Source organism: Lupinus angustifolius, chromosome LG01 (genome assembly GCF_001865875.1).
Source record: "Lupinus angustifolius cultivar Tanjil chromosome LG01, LupAngTanjil_v1.0, whole genome shotgun sequence".
Taxonomy (NCBI): domain Eukaryota; kingdom Viridiplantae; phylum Streptophyta; class Magnoliopsida; order Fabales; family Fabaceae; genus Lupinus; species Lupinus angustifolius.
The window spans coordinates 21,515,586-21,539,953 of record NC_032009.1 but is presented as its reverse complement, the minus strand read 5'-3'; the positions used below and the strand labels follow the sequence as shown (position 1 = coordinate 21,539,953).

Genomic DNA, 24,368 nt, shown 5'->3' with positions numbered 1-24,368 from the left:
TTGACTCCTATTTAGAAAATAGATATGAGTGTACTCAGAGTCTATATTGACTCAAAATTAAATTACGAATCCAACGGCACGATCGGAATTCGATTCCGAGTTACGGAACTCAAAAAGACACTTTTTGAGCCGTACCGGGCGGATTCGGCCCCGACAGTGGTCCAGAACCGACTGTCTCCAAAAATTACCAAAATTTACCACAAAATTGGAAATAAAATTTCAAGAATAAAACTCAACTAGAGTTTTGTCTAATTCCTTACCGAAAATTCCCAGAAATTCATTTTCGAATATATAATTAATGAAAATATTAGTAAAATCTTATAATTCAAAATCGTAAAATTCGCGGTGTTACAATAGTAGTTGTTTTTAGTTTTGTTCTTAATGAAATAAGAATATTTTTACTTTGTTCTTTAGTGTGTCGTTCTTATTTTCTTACTATTGTTCTTAAATAAGAATAATTCTTGGTTGTTTTTAACCAAGGAAAAGGAATGATAGAGGTAGATTTTGTGAGAAAAAAGTAGATGATGTGAGAGTCAAAATAAGAATAAGAATGGTGTTTGTCCTTGTGAGAAAAAAGTAGATGATGTTCTTATTTAATGGGGAGTTATAATAAAATATAAAATAATATATGAGACCCAAATAAGAATGAATTTGTTATTTGTCTTGGGGATACTCTTATATTCCTATTTCTAGTGTTTTGTTTCACTGTACAGGTCCTATGAGAGAGAGAGAAAAGTTAACCGGTGATGTAATATATGAAATTTGAATATTTTTAGAGTTTGAACAAAAATAAGGAATTAAAACTATTGCGATGATAAAATAAAAACGATACACATTGCATATTAAGAATTGACTAAGATATGTTTCATAAATTGTGAGAATGTAAGATACATTTTTTTTATTCCATTATTGGAGACTTTAGTATAATATATTTCTATGAAAACTTCTTCTAAATGGTCTCATGCTTTCCTCACTCTAATTGTGACCCTTATTATTATACATAAACTAGACCATAATGCAAAACAATTATCATTACAATCAATAAATAACTGAACATATTTATGTGTAGAATAATAATAATGCACAATATAATTTTTTTTAAATGAATAAAAACAATAGCATATGCTCACATACAAATAAAATTAATTATATATGTAAAAAGTTATTTAGGGCCTCTGTTAATTATGGCCCTGTGCTGTGCATTTTTCGTATACTATTACTGGTTGATATTGCCTATTTCCATACTTGGAAAGCCTTATTTGTTTTGACTCAATGGTTCAAAGGATTAAATATTTGATGATTTTAATATTTATGGTTTGTTTATGAGTTTTTTGTTGAGAGAATGAAATAAATAAAAAATTAGAAATAGCTTATAAGTATATTTCATTACTATTAAATCTTGATTTTTCTCATGCGCAAACATAATTTTATAATTGAAAATATTTGTGAATAATATAATCATAATGTTACCATTACTATTTTTGAGTGAAAATAAATATAATTTTGGAACTGAGTATTTAGATATTTTTTTTATTTTCCTACATATATCATCGCACTGAAGATAATTATATCCGAACTGGAAACATTTATAGATATGTGTGACTAACTCTTTCAATGAATACTTTTTCATTCACAAGACTCAAACTCGATACATTATTTACGAGGAATTACCATTTAAACTAATATTCAGTATTACATTCACATATTTGAGATAAAAAGTAAAGCACTCAATGTTAAAAAAGAAAATATGGCTGTCTCAAGCTATTTACGTATTTGGATTTTGGACAATGCATGTAGTGATTGGGGACCACAAAAACGTGTGGGTTCCCCAAAATATCCCTGTTTGGTCAAAGCTAAGCCTAGAGAAAAAGGAATATAGAATTATAGATCTATAAAAATGTATGAAGAGTGAAGAAGTAACAAACGTTGTTGAAGCTGATTGGGTAGGTCTTTGTCTTGTTGTTTTTATCCTAATCCAAAAAATAAGTGATTCATGTAATTTTACTAAAATTTATATCTTTAATATATATTTTTATGGTTAAGATTTGTGACAAATTTCAAGTTTGTTTTAACGAGGAATCTTAATTATATAAAAATGTTACATTTTCATAAAAAGTTACAAAAATACTGAACAATCTCAAAGTGACGTGTATCATTTCATCTTAAAAGACGTATATCACTTTTTATTGTTAGATTTTTTATAAAGATAATATTCTAATTATATATATGTTTTTTGAACCAATAATATATTAAGTATAGGATATGAGTTATAATAGTTAAACCATATAATAGAATCACAAACTCTTATTTCCTTATCTTTTCTTTAAAATCTAGCTTGTTTACATTTATTCCAATTACAATATTCATAAAAAAAACAACCTTAATAAGTGAAACAAAGGGGCATCTTTAGCTCAGTATCGAAAGACTTGAACCAAGATTTCCAGATGGATAGGATAGGGTATTCGTGCATCTGACACATAATTTAAATATGTTAATTTATCTTCGAAAAACGGAAAAATGGAATGAATTGATCGCAAATTTTTATAATATTTTATGATTTTTGACTCCTCTGAGGAAGAGTTTAATTACTTGAATGAGAGTATTTTAAAAGTCTCCATGTCACTATAATAAATAAATTTATTAATTTATAGGTTATCAAACAAATTACAAATGGCAAATGAAGTGATTTGGATTTTACTAATAGATGAATAAAAAACAACCCACGTACATATATATATATATCAATTTAAATCATATTTTAAATTACAATTCATTCATATTCAAACCTAATAAATCTATTTCAATATATCCACAAATCCATTTTAGTGGATTAGATGAATGAATATTGATTTGATTTTTTTAATTGAAGTTGAAAACACTTTTGAAGAAAAAACATTATTTTAAAACCATTTATTTTACTAAAACATTTTTAAAAAATATCACTTTTAAGGTATAAAAAATGAAAAAGTTCTTGATTTTTTTAAAATAAAATGTTTTTTTATATGTTTTTAACTTTTTTCCTAATATTTTACAAGCATGCGACATTTAAGGTTGTATGTAATGAGAAATGATACAGATTATTTTTTAAATGAATATATCATTGGATATCCATTAGTATAATGGGTAAACTTAAATTTATTCATTACTAAAGTTATCTATTGGATAATATTTATTTAAATTCATCAGCTTTAATAGATAAATTTTACTTTCTTGGATTTGAATGAATTATAAATATTTTTGTTACTCTTAAAATAAGTTATTTATTTGTATAAGACAATTCAAGTCAACCTAATTTTAAATATATTTAGTTATGGGATATGCAATTTAAAATGTGGAAGACATTTTGTAATTAAAAAAAAACGAGAACATGTTTGTTTTTAAGGGCAGATATTTTTTATTTTAAAATTTTGCCTGCTTATTAAATAATATGTTTAACTATTCACATATACATGAATAATTTATGTACCCAAAAAAAAAATACATGAATAATTTGTTTGAGTAAATAGTTTCTCTCATTAACCCAATGGTAGATAGTTTAAAGAATATATATCCATGTCAATAATTACTTTACAAAGCTGTCCTAAATTATCCTTAAAATTAAATATATGTCCTTAATTTTCATTCTTCTGAATACTGAGTTGGGATACCAACTAGGGAAAAACAACATATCAAAAACAAAATAGGAAATACTTAATCACTAAACAATGCACTTGACTAATAAATTGCACAATAATAAGCTTTTCCAAAACCATAACTAAAGTGAGTGATGGAGAAGCAAAAAGAAAGGGAAATAAAGGCAACATATTTGGATTATGTTTGCTTGTAAGAAATGTTTTATATCTTTATTTTTTGTTTTTATTTTAAAAAAAGGATTTTTTATTTCTCTGTTTTTTCTCAAAAAATATTTGTTTATTATTATCATTTTCATTTTCAAAAATTTTCACTATAAACTTCAAAAAGCGATGATAATTACTCTTACAAATAATTCAATTCTAACTTTTAATCATTAAAATAAATATGCTACTAATTTTATAGGATTTTTTCATATTCTATACTTGCATTTTCTTTTCTAACAACTTTATATCAACAATACATTGAATATATTTAATTATTGATCTTAATCATTAGCTATTACAATGACACATGAAATGTCATAACTGTCATTATACACTTAAAATTACTCTCAAACAAGTTAAAGTTAAACTAAATTAGTAATATATAAGTGTTGAATCATTTAATTCAAGTTATTGCAATTTAAAGGGTAACAATTTTCATCTAAGAGTAGTATATTACCATACTCCCCATCATATTATTTCAGCAATAACATTAAGAAGGATAAAGAAAAGTTTTATGTTAAAGAAAAATAAATAAATTCTATGTTCAAATGTGTGACCGTATGAACAAGTGAAACACTTATTGATTGATTTTAACATTTTGTTGATTAGTAGATAATATAATAAAAAATATATTTCATTCATTCCATATCTTTTGATGCTCAAGGTTATATATATAGCTTAATAAATTATTAAATAATAAAAAATCAATGTAAGTTACTAAAATAACCAATTTAATGCACATTAAAAACTGATTAAAAATAGATGAAGAAATAAATGTGAAAAAGAGAAGTAATAAATACAAGTTTAATTTGAAAATAAAATATAAACATATATTGAGTTTCTAAAATATCAAGAAATTTGAAATAACATGAAAAGTTAAAACATCGAAATATATAAAACAAATGGAAGATATAAAATGTTAAAAATTTCAAAAATACCACTCTTCATTATTAAAAATGTTGAAAATGATAATTTTCATAATTTTTGACATACGAAATGAAAGCAACAATTTAAATATGTTTTCATACTTCTTTCTGATTTAATTCAAAATGGAAATAGAAAATAGTAAAAAACATACACATTGCATGATGAGACAAAGAAGATTACATGTCTCAAAAACTTTCTATTTTCATATTTTTATGTTTTATATTTTATAAATTATTCCACCAATAAATATAAAAAAATATTTTATATTTTTATGATTTTTTTTGTGTTGATACTTTTTTATCAAACTGGGATATAATGGAAGAAAAGAAATCAGACAAGTAATCTCAATTTTTTTTACACAAACACACCCTTATTCTTTTAAAGAAATAACACATTTTTAAGGGGAGATATCTATTTATTCTAATAGTACGTTTTTTAAATTTATTCTCCATCCTATCCATCAATTATAGGACAATCAAATAGGTTGAATTAGTGAATATAATCTAAAACATTAGATGTTCCTAACAAAATGATAGTTGGATAAAGAGTAAATTTTACTAACTCACAAATATTAATTCAATGGTGAAAAGCATCCATGTTGAAATGAAGATGAGACGGTTAAGGGAGTGAGAGTATAAATAAGCTGCACTACTACACACAAAGATCTCGACTTTGTCTTATTCATGAAATGGGTTTTCAAATAAGGCTTGTGGGTCGGTCTCCATGGCTTTACTATTTGCTATGCTTCTTCTTCTTCTTCTGCTTCAGCTTCAGCTTCATTGTAGTGAATGTAGAAGGAGATGCAACTGAGAATGGTTCTGTTTTTATTCATGGGAAATCTTTTATTGAACAAATTGATGATGATTTTGTCTGTGCAACTTTAGATTGGTGGCCTCCTCACAAATGTGACTATGGAAGGTGTACTTGGGCTCTTGCTTCTCTTCTCAATCTGGTAATGCTTAATTGGTTTTTCTTTATTTTATCAGGCTTTTGCTGCACTTTTCTTTCTTCTGTTCATTATAATTTTCAATGATTGGTGTTTGTACTTGTCGGAAATGGGAGCACATCTGTTATCTCACACTTTCTGACAAATCACATGCCCATAAGACATGAAGTGAAAGAAAATGTGGGACATGTACCTCTCGGAAATGATGCTGGAATCTGAAATGCATGCTCAGGACATGTCCTTATGTATTTGTATCAGCATAGTCATAATTAATGGGGTTTAAATATTTTTTTTATTGGTACAATTAATTTTATTTTTATAATATAATTGTGTTACTATTTTTATTTTTAAAAATTTATTGCGTTATTAATTATTATTACTTATTCATAAATTTAGCATTGATATTATATTAATACTTGGTAGTAATAATTATTGTTATATAATTAATTAATTATTAAAGGTTCTATTAATGTAATAACTTTTATGAGCAAAAAGTTGTATGTATTAGTAATGTAGGAGTTTTATACCGTGTCAATGTATCACTCACCATTCATATTTAATCGTTATTAACTATTCAAAAAAATATGACATTCATATCTAATAATCATAATCAAACATGACTATGTATAAATTTTTATTACATGTTACACTAACTTTTCTTCACACCTTGAGAATCTTATACATAAAAGTAAGAGATAATTTACATCTTTGTAATATTCTTATCATGCAGGACCTCAACAACAAAATTTTGTTAAATGCAGTAAAAGGTAAGATTGAATTCACATGTCTGCAACTTTTACATAAATTATTGGACAATCAAAAATTGTCTCTGAGAACTTACTATGATATCATTGCTTCTGATGTTTGTGCAGCCTTCACACCCTTGAAAATCAGATTAGGAGGCACTTTGCAAGATAAGGTCATATATGGCACTGAAGATTATCACCATCCATGTACCCCTTTTGTTCAGAACACTAGTCAAATGTTTGATTTCACTCAAGGGTGCTTACCCTTACATAGGTGGGATGAGCTAAACAGCTTTTTCAAAAAAGCAGGGTAAAAAAAGTTCCTTTTAAATTTTTACTTCTACTTGTGTCTCAGAATGTGTTTTAGGTCTCGGGTTCGAGTCTTGTAGATAAAAAAATACCCGCTGGGAGAGTTAGCCTCATATACTGGAGGATGTTCCCTGCTCGGACAGGATTGCCTCGAGTGTGGGATACATGTGGGAGACAAAAAAGAAATATTAATCTTTTTGACATATCAACTATGTTTGTAACATGATTAACATTAATGGTTGGTGTATTTCAGGGCTAAGATTATTTTCGGGTTGAATGCTCTTGCTGGAAAGTCCTTTCAGTCTAGTTTTGCAGTTGGACCTTGGAACTACACCAATGCAGAATCATTTATACGTTATACTGTCGAAAAGAACTACATCATTCATGGTTGGGAACTTGGTTAGTGTGTGTGCTCTTGTTGGTTAAAGATTTGTGATTATAAATACTTTTCGTCAAAAGAAAAAAATGTCGATTTTCTTCTGTAGAGTCAAATGTGTTGCTGCATATTAAGCCATAATAAACTGATTCTTCTTGCTTGAGTGCCTATGTACGTGGACTAACTACAAGGAGCGCTTTTTCGCGAGCAGGCAATGAATTGAGTGGGAAGGGGATTGGAAAAAGTATTTCTGCAGATCAATATGCTTCTGATGTTGTCGCGTTACAAAACATTATTCAAAATGTATATAGAGGGGTTGAACCTAAACCTCTAGTTATCGCACCCGGAGGCTTCTTTGATGCAAATTGGTTCAAAGAATTCGTAACCAAAGCGGGTAAATCTGTGGATGTTGTAACTCACCACATTTATAACCTTGGGCCAGGTATCTTCCAGCAAGCAGGATGCAAGTTATTACATATTATTGTACAAATTTCCATAAATCTGATTACAATTGTAAACTACTTTGTCTTAAATGCAGGAGTTGATGAGCACTTAACTGAAAAAATTCTTGATCCTTCCTATCTTGATGGAGTGGCTAGCACATTCAACAGCCTAAGAAATATTCTTCGAACTTCGGCAACCTCAGCAACAGCATGGGTTGGTGAGGGAGGAGGGGCTTACAATAGTGGACATCATCTTGTGTCTGATGCATTTGTCTACAGCTTCTGGTTAGTCTAACTCCTAGTGATTTCTGAATAATATTTATTAGTAGGGGTTCCTTACCACTGTTTTCTCTAATGTTATCTCATATGCACAACAAGGTATTTGGACCAACTTGGCATGTCGGCTATTTATGACACCCGAACATACTGCAGACAAACTTTGATAGGAGGAAACTATGGTTTACTTGATACTAGTACTTTCATGCCAAATCCAGATTACTACAGGTACTAAATTTTTAATGTCATAATTGAAGAATAGGCAATATAATTATTTGTTTCCCGAGCCACTAGATATTGATGTTTGTTTCATTAACTACGCTCGCCATTTTGGAACGGATCCAGCCATATGACCGAAAATTGAGGCACGACAGCTTCAACCACGGGACCGATCCCATTTCAATAAGATTCATGATATTCTATATTTATAACATTTCAGTGGTTTATGCTTGTTTTTCTTCCTTGCAGTGCTCTTCTTTGGCACCGACTCATGGGACGACGAGTCCTAGCAACTAGCTTCATTGGGACAAAGAAGATAAGAGCTTATGCACATTGTGCAAAACAATCAGTGAGTGAATCTTTGTATAGTATGACTATATGGTTAGATAATTTCCATATATGAAATCTGATGTTATACTCTTGTTTCAGCAAGGAATCACAGTACTATTACTGAACTTGGGTAACCAGACAACAGTTCAAGCAAAATTGGCCATAACATTTGTTAAGCTACCTTATGATCGTAAAAAACTCAGAGAAGAGTACCATTTAACAGCACAAAGTGAGAACATACATAGCCAAACAATGTTATTAAATGGTAACATTCTAAGTGTAAACAAAGATGGTGATATTCCACCTTTGAAGCCTTTATATGTAGACCCATCAAAGCCAATATTAGTTGGTCCTCTCTCTATTGTATTTGCACATATACCAAATGCTATTATTCCAGCTTGCACCTAACTCAGTGTGCCACCATGTGAAACTGAGAATTGGTTTCACTTGGTGATAGAGAAAATAAAAGATAAAAAATAAATGAAAAATATGCAATTTTTCAAGTTTGGTAACAGTTGCATTTTTTCTTTTATCTCTCGTGTTTTTCGGCCTTACTAACTTAGTCCTTAATAATTTTAAATTACCATTTTTGTCCCCAATGTTTTTAACATGTAACCATGTTAGTCCTTCCGTCCTTTCGTCCTTTCGAGCCGTCTGTTAACATCACCATACTTGTTTACGTGTGCGGTTAATTGATATGTGGTCACACGTGGCGATTCCACGTTGTCAAGTATTGTCAACTCAACGAAATGACACCATTATTATGTCAACTTTTAAATTGTATAAAGTGAAAGTGACATTCATGTCCTTGTGATAGGTGAATTATTCATTTTCACTTTCTCCTTCACATTGAATGTTTCATTGATTACAACAGTTAGCATAGCAGGAATAATTTATTCTATAACATTCCATGATCCCTTATTAACAAATAAGACCAAAGAGATTCGTTTGCAGCCATGTATGCATCATCCATGACCAGTTGATCTCACCAAACACCAACACTGCCAGAGAAAAATAAACTAAAAAGAAAGAAACATTGCATGAAAGGTTTGTTGAGATGTCAATGATTTAAAATGTTGAGATTATTCAAATGGTCATTTGAATGGTTGAAACATACACCAGAAGTTGGTAGGAATAGCACAACATATTCTTGACTTTCCAGATTTACAACACTTGGGTGCATTTTACACCAGAAGTCGGTAGGAATATTCAATCGCTTTCTTTTTAGCCTCGTGCACTCAGCCACCTTTATAAAGTAATAAGTTTAGGTGGTGGAGTTGTTACAGTATAGAAAGAGAAGATAACAAAGGCAAGTGATGTGGTACCAATAAGAGTGTATCTTTGAGGAAGGTTCTTCCAAGGTAGCAAATGAGAACTCTGAGTCTGAGGTTTAAAGGCAAGAGGTGGAAGTGAAATTGTTGAAGTTGAAGGAAGGTTTTGATATAAGGAACTTGAAAGTGATTTTCAACATTCTATAATTAAAATATTAAAAGGAACTAGAAGGAATGAATTACTATGTTATATTTATTATAAGTGCCCTCTTATTATATAAGTAAACGACAAGTTTCCTAAAAGGGTTGAGATGTGTGCAAAAAAAGATCACAACCATTGATTTCAAGCATGTGAAAATCCTATAAAGGAAAATTCTCTGACATAACATTGTTCATTAGGAATATCACTTGATAGAAAATGGCCAACAATTTGATCATTTCAGAGGAGAAATCATTGCCTAGGAGCATTCAAGAAATGTCCATAGATGGTGATGAACCACCACCACAATTTATAGTCAACAAAAATAGCATTTGGTCTAAAGATACTTCAACAAATATTCAAATACCCATCATTGATCTAAGTCTCCTAGCATCATCAGAAGCTGAGTTAGACAAGTTAAGATCTGCTCTAAGCTCTGTTGGATGCTTCCAGGTTTGGATCCATAAAAACTTATATCATACTTCATTACTTTATAGTTCCTGTTTACCTTAAAGAACATGTTCACTTAGATGTGTCTCAAAGTAACATGGGATATATGTTACATAAATGGTCTTATACTACTCATTGAAAAATGAAAAGTAAGCTGCAAAAAAATGATTACTTTTATGTAATACACTTCTTAACATTAGAGAAAATGGATCAGATCAGATCAGATCAGATCCAGATTCAGATTCAATCCCTTCATAATTTTGTAGATTCCTAAGCAATTACAAAACCTCTATAAACTGAAGTATAGTATAATTGCATATATAATTACCAAATGTTGTATTTTTCCTTGGTTATGTAAATGTTATGAACTATAGTTGATAACAGGCAATTGGTCATGGAATGTCAAGTTCATATCTCGAGAAAGTACGCGAAGTTGCAAAACAATTTTTTGCACTTCCAGTTGAGGAGAAACAAAAGTATACTAGACCTGTTGGTGAATCTGAAGGCTATGGGAGTGACAGGATAGTTTCAGAGAAGCAAGTCCTTGACTGGTCCTATCGCCTAAGTCTTCGTGTTTTGCCAACAGAAAAACGACGCCTTTCTCTTTGGCCAAAAACTCCATCTGATTTCAGGTATTATACTTTTCTTATGGTGCATTCAGATTTGTATCACTTCTCTGTCACTTCCTCTCTGTACCCTTGAAGTCCAGAGAAACAGATGAAAATTGTTGCGAAGTAAGTTTCACATTTTGTTTCATTTTCCGGGTGCTAATTATATAGTTGCTTTGATACAGAAACATAACATGGTATTGGGTAAATGTTGTCATTGTCAACTTAGCTTTGATAGTAGCTAAACTATGCTAGATTTCATTATGAAGATTTTGTTGAGTAATTTAGAAAACTTGTTATGCACTAATATGGAGAATTTATTGAGCTTATTTTCTTAATATCTATGCAGTGATACACTAGAGGAGTTTACCATGAAAGTGAAGTCGATGATGGATTTTCTTTCGAGAAGCATGGCACGGTCACTGAATTTGGAAGAGGGTAGCTTCTTGGATCAGTTTGGAGAAAAATCACTAATGCTAGCAAGGTTCAACTTCTATCCATGTTGTTCTAGACCTGATTCGGTTCTCGGTGTCAAACCTCATACAGATAGATCAGGAATCACAGTTCTATTGCAAGACACAGAAGTGGAAGGTCTTCAAATTCTGGTTGATGACACATGGGTCAACGTTCCTACAATTCCTGATGCTCTTGTTGTCAATCTTGGTGATCAAATGCAGGTACACAAATCTCTTTCTCAACTATGTTCGATCCATACACATCGCAGTCGAGTCAGAATCCTCTTTAGTATTGTCGTGAAAAACCAAAAACAACATGCAACGACACTTATATCGTTTTATTTACATGCAGACGACATTTTTTGGTCGATGTATATATGAATGTCCTTTGCTATTATTACAGATAATGAGTAATGGAATATTCAAGAGTCCAATGCACAGGGTTGTGACAAACACAGAAAAGTTGAGGATGTCTGTGGCTATGTTTAATGAGCCAGAACCAGAGAATGAAATTGGACCTGTGGAAGGCTTAATAGATGAGACAAGACCAAGGTTGTACACAAATATTAAGAATTATGGTGATATCAACTACAAGTGCTACCAAGAGGGTAAGATAGCACTTGACATGGTAAGAGTTGTAGATAAATCTGATCAGAAATGAGACCCTTTATTTTCATATTTCAATCCCCAATGATAATGAAGATGTAGTAGATAATTGGAATAAACGTGTTTACTGGTTGTTAAGTTAAATGGTGGAAATATCAATATGTATGTACTGGCTTTATTTTCTTTTTGTACCAAGGGTATCTGCTCAAATGAACTAATCATTTACGGGGTTCGTGACTGCCCATCCAACAAGTGTCACCCTTAGGAATTGAATCATTGACCTTTTGATCATCCTAAGGATTTAACGGATCTTACACTATTAGACCAACCCCTTATTGTTGTACTAGCTTTATTTGCTTCTAATAATTCATGTTTTTTTTGGTATTTACCTCTATCAAATCAGTGGGAATATAGGATCTGCATTTTTAGTTTCTGAACATTTGAATGTAAATGTTAATTATAGAGATTGATAATGTCATAATTTTGATTATGTTCACATACCAATTTGATGGGACATAAGGTTGTGGTTAATGAGACATTGAGTGATTATTTTTAGGCTAAACTAATATTCATTCATCAACAAAAATCTTCCATATTCACTCCATTTGATACCAATAAGAAATAACCTTTTTTTAGTTAAAAAAATTAAATTAACTTCCATTAAAATCAAGATTTTAATAACATATCTATTCCTTATTGATGACAAGTGAAAGGGTAGACAATAATAATAGTATAAAGATTGCATTCATTCTTTTATATACGGTGAGAAATTAAACAAAGTGATTTTGTTAGCTATATTGGTGTTTTATTTGATTTGTGATTTATAGTAAACAATTGATTTAGTTAACATAGTATTAAACTATTAATCTTGGACGTAAAATATAAGCAAGAGAATAAATTCAATACAGTAAAGACTAAAAATTTGTATAAGTTGATTATAACTGAATACATCATAAAAAAAAGTTGAGTTAACTTATATTATAAAAAAAATAGTAGAATTATAAATTATATAATTTAGACATGTGTGAAGAATAAAAAAAATAGATTAGGATACATTTATTAATTTCCATTTGAGGAGGTTTTATATCTGGTAATTTATATATCATTTTAGATGGAACAACCAAAATTTAAGGAAGGAAAATTAAATCATATTTAGACCTGTGTGAATTTTTTTAAATTATTTAATTTAAAAGAAAACTGGGTCATTCAAAAACTTACTTTTGTCATATGTTAAAATAACTATATAGTGATCTCTCAAGTAACACATAGGAGGCTGACTCATTAGGGGAGGGTTGTAATGATCAGAGCTGGAAAAAAGATTATATGTTCTAAATGATGTCTCACTCTCTGCTTCAAGTCAATTAGAGTATTACTTTTTGTTTTTAATTTATTTATTTATTCATATGTCGATATGTGATTGACTTGAATGGGTGAATAAGATACTGTTGGGAATAGGTGATCCCCGTCCATCCGATGCTATAGAACCATAAATATAAGCTGTTATTCTGTTCCACCATTACAGAAATGGAGCAAGATTCTTCATCTGAAAGATGGGAAGGAAAGGTATCAGCCAAGTTAAAATCCACCACTGCAGAACAAGCATGGCCACTTGTTAAGGACTTCTTCAATCTCCATAAACGCTTCCCTACCTTAGCCACATGCTACGGTATCCACGGAACAAATGGTGAACCTGGCTGCATCCGATACTGCGCTGGCTCCTCCATCCGATCGAACGGCTCTGTAAGCTGGTCGAAAGAGAAGCTCGTAGCCGTTGATGATGTTGACCGGATTCTCAAGTATGTGATTGTGGATTGCAACATTGGCTTCAATTCCTATGAGTCAAGCATTAGGGTCCTCAAGGATGATGGATTGGAAGGGTGCCTGATGGAATGGTCCTTCGCGGTTGATCCGGTGGAAGGGTTGGTGTTTGAGGATTTGGTGCAGAAGTATCATCTTGGACTTCAGCGCATGGCTGAGAAAATTGAAGATGAAATCAGTGTTTTAAATTAAGGTCATTGTCGAGGTTCAGTTACTACCCGGATTGCGATCAATGTTGGAGAGAGTGCAAAATTACAAGATTACAGTACAATTGCTGTTGTGAGTGGTAAGACACTTATTGTTTGTTATCTTTAAACAAGTCCTAATGAAATAAACAGACTTTTGTTTCATGCTATGTGACATTTTGTATTCATTTTATTAGATTTTTAGGAATATCATAGAGGTAATTAAATATTTGCAATGATTGCTTATTTGTTAGATCTTGTTTCTTGAAGGAGTTGAGTGTGATATCATGAGTTTTATCAACAGCATGGAAATATACTGTGATCTTGTATTGAATTGATTAAGACCTCAAAACATGCAATATACATTGATTAAGGTTTGGTCAAGTGATAGAAAAAATAGGAATATGTTGAATTGTAGCATGTTCATATATAATAAAATCATGGAACAATGGAGCCAAAACCATTCACAGAGAGATTGTAAACCTTTTACAAGTAAGAATTTCTCTGCAGATTCAGCACAATTAAGTATCTCAAAGCTAAGGAGGACACTAAAATACTAAATAAACTCTTGTTTGTTTTCCGGGGTAAGGGAAGGGGAATAGACCAAAAGAAATAGAATGAGCAATAGCTGGGTTAAAACTAATCATAACGAAAAGGCGTAGATAGAAGGATGGTTTTTGCATGATCAACCATTATAGGGAATTGATGGAGGATGATGTTCTTCTCTTCTTCGCGAATAACGATTCTTATATCTTGAAAAGCAAGCCACCATGTGTAGCGAAGAAAGGAGCAAAGACAAGAGACTCAACAGCCATCAACTTGATGAGGATGTTAAGTGATGGTCCAGATGTATCCTTGAGAGGGTCTCCAATGGTGTCACCGATAACAGCTGCTTTGTGAGGATCTGACCCTTTCGGACCAAGGCTTCTTGCATGCTCTGAAGCACCAGCCTGTTGCACCAAATATTTGTTTACCACAAAATTCATATCATTCATTCATTTGTATTACGCCACACAAAAATTAATCACATTAGTATACACCAAAATAAAATCATTACCTCAATGTACTTCTTGGCATTATCCCAAGCACCACCAGTGTTGGATGCAGAGATAGCAATCTGAAAACATGGTACATAAAAAATGAAAACCAAGCAGCTGCTAAAAGAAACCAGCGCACCAGACAACTTAGCCTGTGTTTTGGTGGGTTAGAAAAACGAACTTGATTATGCAAAATTGATTTCGATTAAATTGAGTTTGAAGTAAAGTGATTTATATCTGAATGTTTTTATTCTAATAATAAATTTGCAGTAAAACTCAGTACGACTTTAAATACAATGCAAAAGATACATTTTCAGTTCTTGCTAAACCATGATTTTGAACTTTGACGCCGAGAATCAGTTTTGCTATTAAATTGCCAAACATGCAACCGAACACAAACTTAATAAATTGAGGTGTGTTAAACATTACCTGTACACCAGACACCAGAGATCCGGCAAGGACACCAGAAAGTGTTTCTACTCCAAAAAGGATCCCAACAATAAGGGGAGTAAGCATGACAAGAGCACCAGGTGGTACCATTTCTTTAATGGAAGCATCGGTGGAGATCTTGACACATGTGGCATAGTCAGGCTTAGTAGTTCCCTCTAGCAAGCCCGGAATGGTATTGAATTGCCTTCGTACTTCTTCAACCATCTTCAGAGCAGCTTTTCCCACACTCTTCATTGTCATGGCAGAAAACCAGTAAGGAAGCATGGCACCCACGATTAGACCAATAAAAACCTTTGGAGTCAACACATCAACAGTTGTAATAGCAGCTCGGCTCACAAAGGCACCGAAAAGGGCCAAAGACACAAGGGCAGCAGAACCGATGGCAAACCCCTAAAACAGATTAAGGAGATATCAGGCATCTACTAGAATAAGTGGTGTTTCCATAAACTTCCAAGAATAAGATTGAAAGAGAATAAACAATAATAAAAAAACAAACCTTTCCAATAGCAGCGGTCGTGTTTCCTGCAGCATCAAGAGCATCAGTTCTCTCTCGGATTCTGTGACTCATCCCAGCCATCTCAGCAATACCACCAGCATTGTCACTGATTGGACCATATGCATCAATGGCCAATCCAGTGGCTATGGTACTCAACATCCCGAGTGCAGCAACAGCAATACCATACATGGCAGCAAAGCTGAAACTAACAAAAATACTAACTGCGATGGCAAAAATTGGAATAATAACAGACTTGTATCCCAAGGCAAGGCCAAAGATAACATTAGTAGCAGCACCAGTCCTGCAAGAGTCTGCAACATCTTGCACAGGGCTGCAAAAACAGATAGAAAACGTCAAGTCCAGGTAAAATGTAATGATACACAGGCAAAATTGCAAAATATGATCCAAAATTGCTTACCTATATGCATTGCTGGTATAATACTCAGTCACAAATCCAATAATAAGTCCTGCCCAAAGACCAACAGCAACACACAAGAATAGCTGCCTGCAAACCAAAAAATATTGCATGAGTCCTAAGATCGGACAATTTAACATTCATTATTTTATTAATAGACAATAAGACATTGTTGAACTGAGGTGCCTTTTTATACAATAAGGCACTTTTGAATGATTGCTCCAGTGGAAAAAGTGAATCCCAACAGAAGCTAACGATACTTACCAGTTCTTGACAGCTTTCTGCGCTCCAAAATTGAAGATAGTAAATGAAGATGGGAGCGCAATCCAACTCACAATTGCAATCCCAACAGTCATAAACACGGTGGAAATAATGAGCTGTTTTTTCAATGCTGGTTCAATTTCCTTTACAGCCTTGATCTCAAAAAAGTCAGTTGCAAATAAGGTGGTAAGCAAACAAACAAGGATACCCACGGAACTGATAATGAGAGGGTATAGCATAGCAGTCAGCTCATGATTCACCCCAAAAGAAGAGATGGAAGCAACGACAAGAGCAGCACAGGATGACTCAGCATATGAACCAAAAAGATCGGAACCCATGCCAGCAATGTCACCAACATTGTCACCAACATTATCAGCAATCACCTGAGTGCAAAATGATTTGTTCAGATATAAGGAAGGACTAACAAAGAAATATTTAAAACTAAATGACGGAACTAGTTTCAGAGCGTTTTTCTTACAGCGGGATTTCTAGGGTCATCCTCAGGAATGTTCCTTTCCACCTTGCCAACAAGATCAGCACCAACATCAGCAGCCTTAGTGTAGATACCTCCACCAACTCTTCCAAAAAGTGCCATGGAAGAACCACCAAGACCGTAACCGGTGATGGCCTCAAAAAGACCACCCCAGTCATCGCCATAGTAAATCTTGAACAGGTTGATGGTAATGTACAGGACCAAAAGACCGTTTGCAGCAAGGAGAAATCCCATAACTGCACCAGATCTAAATGCTACTATGAAAGCCTTCCCAACACCCTTTCTAGCTTCCAGGGTGGTTCTTGCATTAGCATAAGTTGCAATTTTCATTCCAAGGAAACCAGAAATAAGTGATGTGATGCCACCGAGGAGGAATGATATGGTGCTGAAAAGGGCAGTGGCAAGAGCTGGCTTGCAGATCTTAGTTTGATCATAGGTGCAAGGCTGATGGCTTGTGCTGAATCCTTCCACAGATCCAAGGAAAAGGAATATCAAGACGGCAAAAAACACCATGAAGATTCCAACATATTTATATTCGGTGAAAAGGAATGATGTTGCTCCTGGTAATGTTCAAACACAAATAAGTCAGTGAAACACTCTACACCTTCCACCAACAAGAACTAATTTAAAATAAGAGGGGGTAGATATCAGTGGTTGAGAAATATCTACACACAAAAAAAAAAGATTGGAAAAAATGAAGAGGTTTTCCCAAGCAATGGTAATAATGTTAAATTGTTTAGTTTAACTATAAACTGACTAAAGTTATTAAGTTATGAGGAACAAAATAAAATGACATTATGTAACAAGGTTACACTTTATGAAGCAATTAGAGTTTATTGTGAGCAAAATCTTGCAAGTTTAAAGGTAAGGACACAAGGAAAATGTTAAAAGTGCATCCATCTAGAAAAGGGGGCAATGAGCTTCACAAATTAAACATGGCACCCAGTCAATCTCTGAAATGACAATGATTTTACAAACTCGAATCTCACACACAGGATCAGGCAACACCAAAACTTTTTCAATAAAGCTACCAACAGATAAATAAATACCACATATACTGCCCAGAACAAAAGATGAAAGCCTGAATCCATATAGAATGTAAAAGCACATAACAGAAACTTATTATCAAATCAAGGTACATGTAATTATGTATTAAGTCATTTTGTTATTTTCCATGATTGTGTTATGATGTTTAAAATGTTATGAGGTAAAAGACATAGAAAAAGAGAACCAAAGGAAAAAAGCACACAAAAAATAACGAAATTAGTTTTGATTGCAAATCACTATAAGACTTGAACATGTGGGTCCAAATTCCATGACCAACATCAATCTTTTAATGATTAAAAAGGTATATACTCATGTCATGTCTAGCTAACTCAAAAACATTTCAAATTTCTTGAGATTAAAAAACATATTAAATAAAACATAGCAAAGTTCGAAATCACAGTGGAACAGACAGAATCAAACATTAAGTACAAAGGTTGCAACCTCCAAAAAACCCTGCTTTCCTACTTGATAAGGTTCGCCTCAGACAACAATATTCAAATCCAAACAAGCCATGTTGAACCACAACAAACACATACCGAGATCTGCTGATAAAAATTCAAATCTACACCCACATAATAATTTCGTTTTCCTTAATTACTTTCAAAAATTATAAATATAAATACAAAGATCTGAACTCATGGGTAGATCTCAAAATCATAAAAACGCAAACTTTACAATAAAAAAACAAAAAAAAAACAAAATTTAAGTTTTAGAGATAAACCTTCAGAGATAGCGTTTTGGATTTCAGCGCATTTGAGAACGACGTTATGGTCATTCATACCTTCCTCCTCTTCAATGAGGTAATCATTGTAACCATTCTTACCAGCAGCGTTGGGAGAAGCATCTCTAGAAGCAGTGAGTTTCACCTTTGCAACGAGAAACCATTGAAAAAGAGCGAAAGCTATTCCAATAACAGCACAAACTGGGATCAAAATCTCAGTCCCGAGATCTGGGAGAATGACTGAACCCATAGCTTTTTCTCTCTCAGTGAAGAAGAAGAAGAAGAAGAAGAAAGAGAGAATATAATGAATGAGAAATATGAATTATATGAATTGAGCTGAGAGAGGGTTTTATTTATATATAATAATATATGTGAATATTTGATAACTGATATTGTTGAGATTTTAGGAATGTGTGTGGTTGAGATTAATATATATTTACCATAAATGAGATGGATAAGAATTTCATTTGTCTATTTCTTAATGCCAGATCTCATTTTCATTTTTAAAGGCTCACATTTTCTCTTCCCTTTTTAATTAATTAATTACTCAATTTCTTCCTTCTTATTATCTTTTTACAACAAAACTACCCATTTTATGATTTTATCCATTATTTACATCAAAATTAATCAAGGAAAACCATTCATCAATATGGTAAATGAAGAGGGGGAAATGTATACACTCATATTGTTAAAGTTTTATACATTATCATTATAGTAACTCTATAAAAAATATAAATAAATTATAAGTGATACATTCATTGTATATAAATTTTTATACCGATCATGTATAAATATTACATTCTTAATATAACAACATTTCTTTAGATTGGGATCACATGTCTCAACTTAATATCTTCAATCTTATTAAGTTCAACAATATAGTATCACATAAGAGGAAATAAATGTTATATATGAATAAATATTTTACTAGCATAACAAGGTAATTTTTTTAAAATAATGTGTTACTTTATTGTGTAGGAGGAACACAAATCTACGACATATAATATTCATCCCATTAGATAGATTTGATTTCAAAATCAAGGACTATGATCAACTTACACGCTTAATAACAATTTATAAGATAATTTATATATCACATATCAATGTGTCAAATCTACCCATGGATTAAAAAATTGGGAGGTGTAGCAAAATAGATGAGTAACCCAACTTGCCTAATCAAATTCATAACATTATAATCCACTTGTTTCTTCGTAAAAATTTGAGCATAATATTTATGCATTAACAATATAAAGATATATATACAGTCAATGTATTATTACCTTTCATTTTGATTATGTTTTTATGAAAAATCAATGAACATGGAAAATGAACAATATATGATGGACGGTGTAAAAAACTCTTACAAGTTGGCCAATTTTTTTCTAAAAATTATTTGTGTCATCTAACTTTGATTATCTATGCAAATGCCTTATCAAGTTGGCCAATTTTTTGTGTGTCTAAAATAAACAGATTTACAAACTAAAGAAGAATTTACATAAAAATCAAAGTACATAATATTCTAACAATTAGTAAAACTTTAAATGTTATTTTAATTTTACTACTGTTTTATAATCAACGGGCAAATATTCAAGAAAGCTACAGAATCTTATTTTTTGTATTCTAAAATTTGACTACAATAGTATTCAAAAGTATACATTATAATATATCAACATTCCACTCTCCTTTTACAAATAAATTTTCTAACTATACTTCGTATTTCAAACATATCAAATACCCCAATACATTTTTCTATTTATTAAGTTTAAACTTTCATTGTTCATTTTCCCCTTTTAAATCACGTGTTCTCACCTAATGTAATTCTTCTCGAATCCGATAATAATAGTATTATGAATAAAAAAGTTAGTCCCCTTAAACATTCAAACACAATTGTAGAATCTTGAAATCTTTAAATAGTTAATTTCATCCCATTTGAGTTCCACTCCATTAATTTCAAGCTCAAAATTTATTACTTTCGGTTACTAAGTTTCTTAGAGCATTATTATCCTTTGTTCAAAAATTTGTACTCGTTAGCTAATTGTTGTTATTTGTTGAAATCGGTGCCAATCAATGGGAAAAGACAGCACAAAATACTTGTTTATATGTCACAAATCTTTAACAGATTTCATGTTATTGTATGGTGAAGCAAAGTGGATCGCATGGGTTCAAACTTTGGTTATTTTAAATATATCAGCATTCTCTACAACCATGATGTTTACACCAAGGCACTTATGTCGGTGCCACAAGAATCTTCATTAAAAATAGCACCAATTTAACTCCAACCCATATTTCAACACTGTATTTTTATGATCAAATTTAACTATAGCTCATAAATCGGTTGTACATCATTTAGATGTTGTTCTAGTGACGTAAAGCCGTTAGCTGTTAGATTTTTAAGATGACCAAAAGAGTTCAATTTATGTGAGTGATATTTATTGGAAATGACAATTATACATTCTGAAAGGCCGAAGAATATACTATTGGTAAGTACCAAAAAAGATAAATGGGTTATATGATATGACAGTGAAGCCATCATACAAATCATTATTCATTAATGTTTCACTAATATTATTTCCCTGCCATACCCTTCAGTGGTTTTTGTTCACCACCCTATGAAGACAGCTTAACAAAGCATATAAATTATATTTATTCCTTACACTATATGCATTCTTTCCCAGTTAGCTTAGTTTGCACTTTATAGTGTTACACCCTCAAACCTATATAATTATGGAATAAGGATTATATTTATTACCGAAAATATAATTACTATAAAAAAAAAAGGAAACACAGTTAACTTTGATATACTCATCATTTTATTTGTAATGAATTAACACTTTTGTTATTGAAAATAAAAGGAGAAATAAAAACTCATCTGTAATGGAGATAATATCATTGAAGTAAATAAATTAATAAAATATTGTTGAAGTGTCAATAATATGAGTGGCCACATGGTTGGATGAGTGAGATAAGAATGTGCTGTCATGGATGGTGAAGGGTCCTAATGGGACCATATGTTACAAGTGAAGCCCATGTCTATGTGTGTGTAACAGTTTCCCAAGTTGTCAGCATTTGTCAGTTGTAATAGGAAAAGGGTAGATCCAAAATCCTGTTTTCTGGGATTATTGTCCTCTTTTTATGTTTTTTTGGTTGGAGGAGTTTTGGTTGGTTTGGATCAGGATTCAAGAGTATCACAGGTTCTTTGTGCCAATATTTTTTGATTCAACTATTTTAGATTTTATCAACATATTGGTGGTTTAATGGTGTAAGACTTTATTATATTCTTAAAGTTGAAGGTTCAACTCTTAAGAGCGATATTTATTGGAAGAGACAATCATGAACCCTGAAATGAAGATTAATTATTTACCTAAAAAAGGTGGAAAAATATCATTGGCAGAAAAACCATTATGGACTTTGAATGATTTGGTAGTTATCCGGTTTATATTTGGGGGAATTTGAAAAAAGAAAATATTAAGTTTTGTATTTTAGGACTTGTTAGATTCCAACTATTTTACACATATTACTCATTGCAACTAGAAGCTATGTTATGAGCTTATTTTTCAAAATCACGTTTCAAACATTAATTTCATGTCCGTTTAGTAAAGGTGGTTTAGATAGATTAATGATTACTTTAGCCTTTTCTTTTGAAGTAAAACAAAATTGTTGCTTTATATGCCATGTGGATAGTCTACTTTGCTTCATTATGAAATAATAAATACTAAGACATTATAGATTTTTAAAAATCAAAAATCGAGATATATAATCTTATTTTTTATATATAGAGGAGAGATATATGAAAAATCATCTCTAAAATTAGCACTAGTAGTGTAAGAACAACCTTTGTACTATAATTATCTCTATAATTTAGTAAGTTAATGGTATGATAATTTTAAATTAAACTAAAAATTGTTCTTCAACGGCCATAATGATAGTGGACTACATATTCAATATATTCAAACAAACACACTTTATTGATGGTAGAATTAGATCCTCTAGTAGAACTAAGAGCATCCATATAGACAATAGTTATTCTGTTAACATTTTTATTCTGTTCTCCACTGTGTTATTTTTATTCCTTGTGTTTTGTTCTTATTTAAGAACAAAAAGTGACTAAATAAGAACATTCATTGTTAGGAGAGAAGGGCAACGAAAATACATAATCTATGAATAAATACAAGCACAAACATATCAAAAAAACATCTAGAATGATTACAAAAAATTAAATTTTTCAGAAACGAAAATTAAAAAAAATTGAAGAACCTCAATTTGTCTTCCTTAAATGAAAATTCCACCAATTGCATGTATATCAACAACAAAATTATATTTTTTATTTATAATTGATTTTTAATATTTATATCAAATTATAACAATTTTTAATTTATTAATAAATAAGTAATTATTCTTAATATTTTGCTATATTTATTGTAAAATATAAAAATTTAGGTAGATTGTGGGACCCAAATAAGAATAAGAATAAAGTTTGTCATTGTGGTGAGAAAGTAGATGTTCTTATTTTATGTGAAATTATAATAAATTATAAAATAATGTGTGAAATCCAAATAAGAATGAAAATATTATTCTCCATCGTATATGCTCTAATACCCTCACGTCATTATTTTGGGTGAAATTTTATCTAACCATCAATCAAATGTGACAAGTATGCGGTTAAAAAATCTTAGGTTTGTTACATCCCTGTACCTTTGTACCAAGAACTTTATTTTTGATATTTTGTTTAAAAGTTAAGAGGGAATTATTCAAACCCGTATCGTATTTGGTGTGTGTCTTAATTAACAAAAGAGGAAATATGTTTCACGCAAGCAAGTATATTGTTAATAAATATATGAATTTTATAAATATATGAATTTGATATATTATTATTGTATTATATATCATTAATATTAATGTTTAATCATTATTAACTATTTAAAATGTAATATAATTAAATGATGGATAATATATTGATTATACATAAATCTTTATGAAAGCAATATACAAATATTATGCTTATATTCAACCAATAAAGTGTTGGTCTAGTGGTGTAAGATCCCACTAGATTCTCAAGATGACCAAATGTTAATAGTTCGATTCATATGAGAGATACTTGCTGGGAATGATAACCATACACCCTAAAAAGTTAGTTCTTATACAAAGATGCGAGAGTTTATCTTTGATAGTAATAAAAAAAAATATTGTTACATTTATGGCAGAATATAAAATCGTGTGAATACAAGAAAATTGTTGCAAAAGCAAAGTGAACAACTACCATATCATTTACTGAAAATGATTGGGTAATTTTTATATTTTTGTATGTAGATGAGATAAATATGTAAATAGGAGTTGGCACTTACGTTATGCTGAGTAGGTACAAAACGAGGTTTGAAGATAAGATTAGGTGTTAAGATTACTCCTTCCTTAAAGTTTCAAAGTGATAGACATGAAGAAATATTAATATAA

At 31.2% G+C, this 24,368-nt stretch overlaps 4 protein-coding genes across 4 annotated transcripts; 3 read left to right on the top strand and 1 right to left on the bottom strand.

The window, feature by feature from the left end:
- On the top strand, window positions 5,387–8,922 carry LOC109354727 (heparanase-like protein 3). The gene is made up of 9 exons (XM_019597422.1): window positions 5,387–5,715; window positions 6,440–6,476; window positions 6,582–6,765; window positions 7,018–7,163; window positions 7,352–7,582; window positions 7,679–7,868; window positions 7,962–8,087; window positions 8,328–8,427; window positions 8,508–8,922. Exons 1-9 carry the CDS (start codon window positions 5,452–5,454, stop codon window positions 8,814–8,816), a joined length of 1,587 nt encoding a protein of 528 aa, XP_019452967.1. The 5' UTR covers window positions 5,387–5,451; the 3' UTR covers window positions 8,817–8,922.
- LOC109354719 (protein SRG1-like) lies at window positions 10,002–12,178 on the top strand. Its single transcript, XM_019597409.1, has 4 exons — window positions 10,002–10,331; window positions 10,713–10,960; window positions 11,286–11,613; window positions 11,795–12,178. The coding sequence occupies exons 1-4, from the start codon at window positions 10,098–10,100 to the stop codon at window positions 12,050–12,052; spliced, it is 1,068 nt and encodes a 355-aa protein (XP_019452954.1). The 5' UTR covers window positions 10,002–10,097; the 3' UTR covers window positions 12,053–12,178.
- On the top strand, window positions 13,512–14,168 carry LOC109354711 (lachrymatory-factor synthase). Its single transcript, XM_019597397.1, has one exon. The coding sequence runs from the start codon at window positions 13,522–13,524 to the stop codon at window positions 14,005–14,007; it is 486 nt and encodes a 161-aa protein (XP_019452942.1). The 5' UTR covers window positions 13,512–13,521; the 3' UTR covers window positions 14,008–14,168.
- Window positions 14,660–19,247, bottom strand: LOC109354702 (pyrophosphate-energized vacuolar membrane proton pump). Its single transcript, XM_019597385.1, has 8 exons — window positions 18,921–19,247; window positions 17,138–17,712; window positions 16,663–17,042; window positions 16,402–16,488; window positions 15,984–16,314; window positions 15,467–15,877; window positions 15,058–15,117; window positions 14,660–14,950 (listed from the first exon to the last, which is right to left on the bottom strand). Exons 1-8 carry the CDS (start codon window positions 19,168–19,170, stop codon window positions 14,747–14,749), a joined length of 2,298 nt encoding a protein of 765 aa, XP_019452930.1. The 5' UTR covers window positions 19,171–19,247; the 3' UTR covers window positions 14,660–14,746.

Coding starts and splice junctions, on each gene's coding strand:
- LOC109354727 (XM_019597422.1), top strand. CDS start 5,452: ATGGGTTTTCAAATAAGGCTTGTGGGTCGGTCTCCATGGCTTTACTAT. Junction 8,088..8,327: donor CCAAATCCAGATTACTACAG/GTACTAAATTTT, acceptor TCTTCCTTGCAG/TGCTCTTCTTTGGCACCGAC. Junction 8,428..8,507: donor CACATTGTGCAAAACAATCA/GTGAGTGAATCT, acceptor CTCTTGTTTCAG/CAAGGAATCACAGTACTATT.
- LOC109354719 (XM_019597409.1), top strand. CDS start 10,098: ATGGCCAACAATTTGATCATTTCAGAGGAGAAATCATTGCCTAGGAGC. Junction 10,332..10,712: donor GCTCTGTTGGATGCTTCCAG/GTTTGGATCCAT, acceptor AGTTGATAACAG/GCAATTGGTCATGGAATGTC. Junction 11,614..11,794: donor ATCTTGGTGATCAAATGCAG/GTACACAAATCT, acceptor CTATTATTACAG/ATAATGAGTAATGGAATATT.
- LOC109354711 (XM_019597397.1), top strand. CDS start 13,522: ATGGAGCAAGATTCTTCATCTGAAAGATGGGAAGGAAAGGTATCAGCC.
- LOC109354702 (XM_019597385.1), bottom strand. CDS start 19,170: ATGGGTTCAGTCATTCTCCCAGATCTCGGGACTGAGATTTTGATCCCA. Junction 17,713..18,920: donor CCAAAACGCTATCTCTGAAG/GTTTATCTCTAA, acceptor GAACATTACCAG/GAGCAACATCATTCCTTTTC. Junction 15,118..15,466: donor CTCTGGTGTCTGGTGTACAG/GTAATGTTTAAC, acceptor CCATGTTTTCAG/ATTGCTATCTCTGCATCCAA.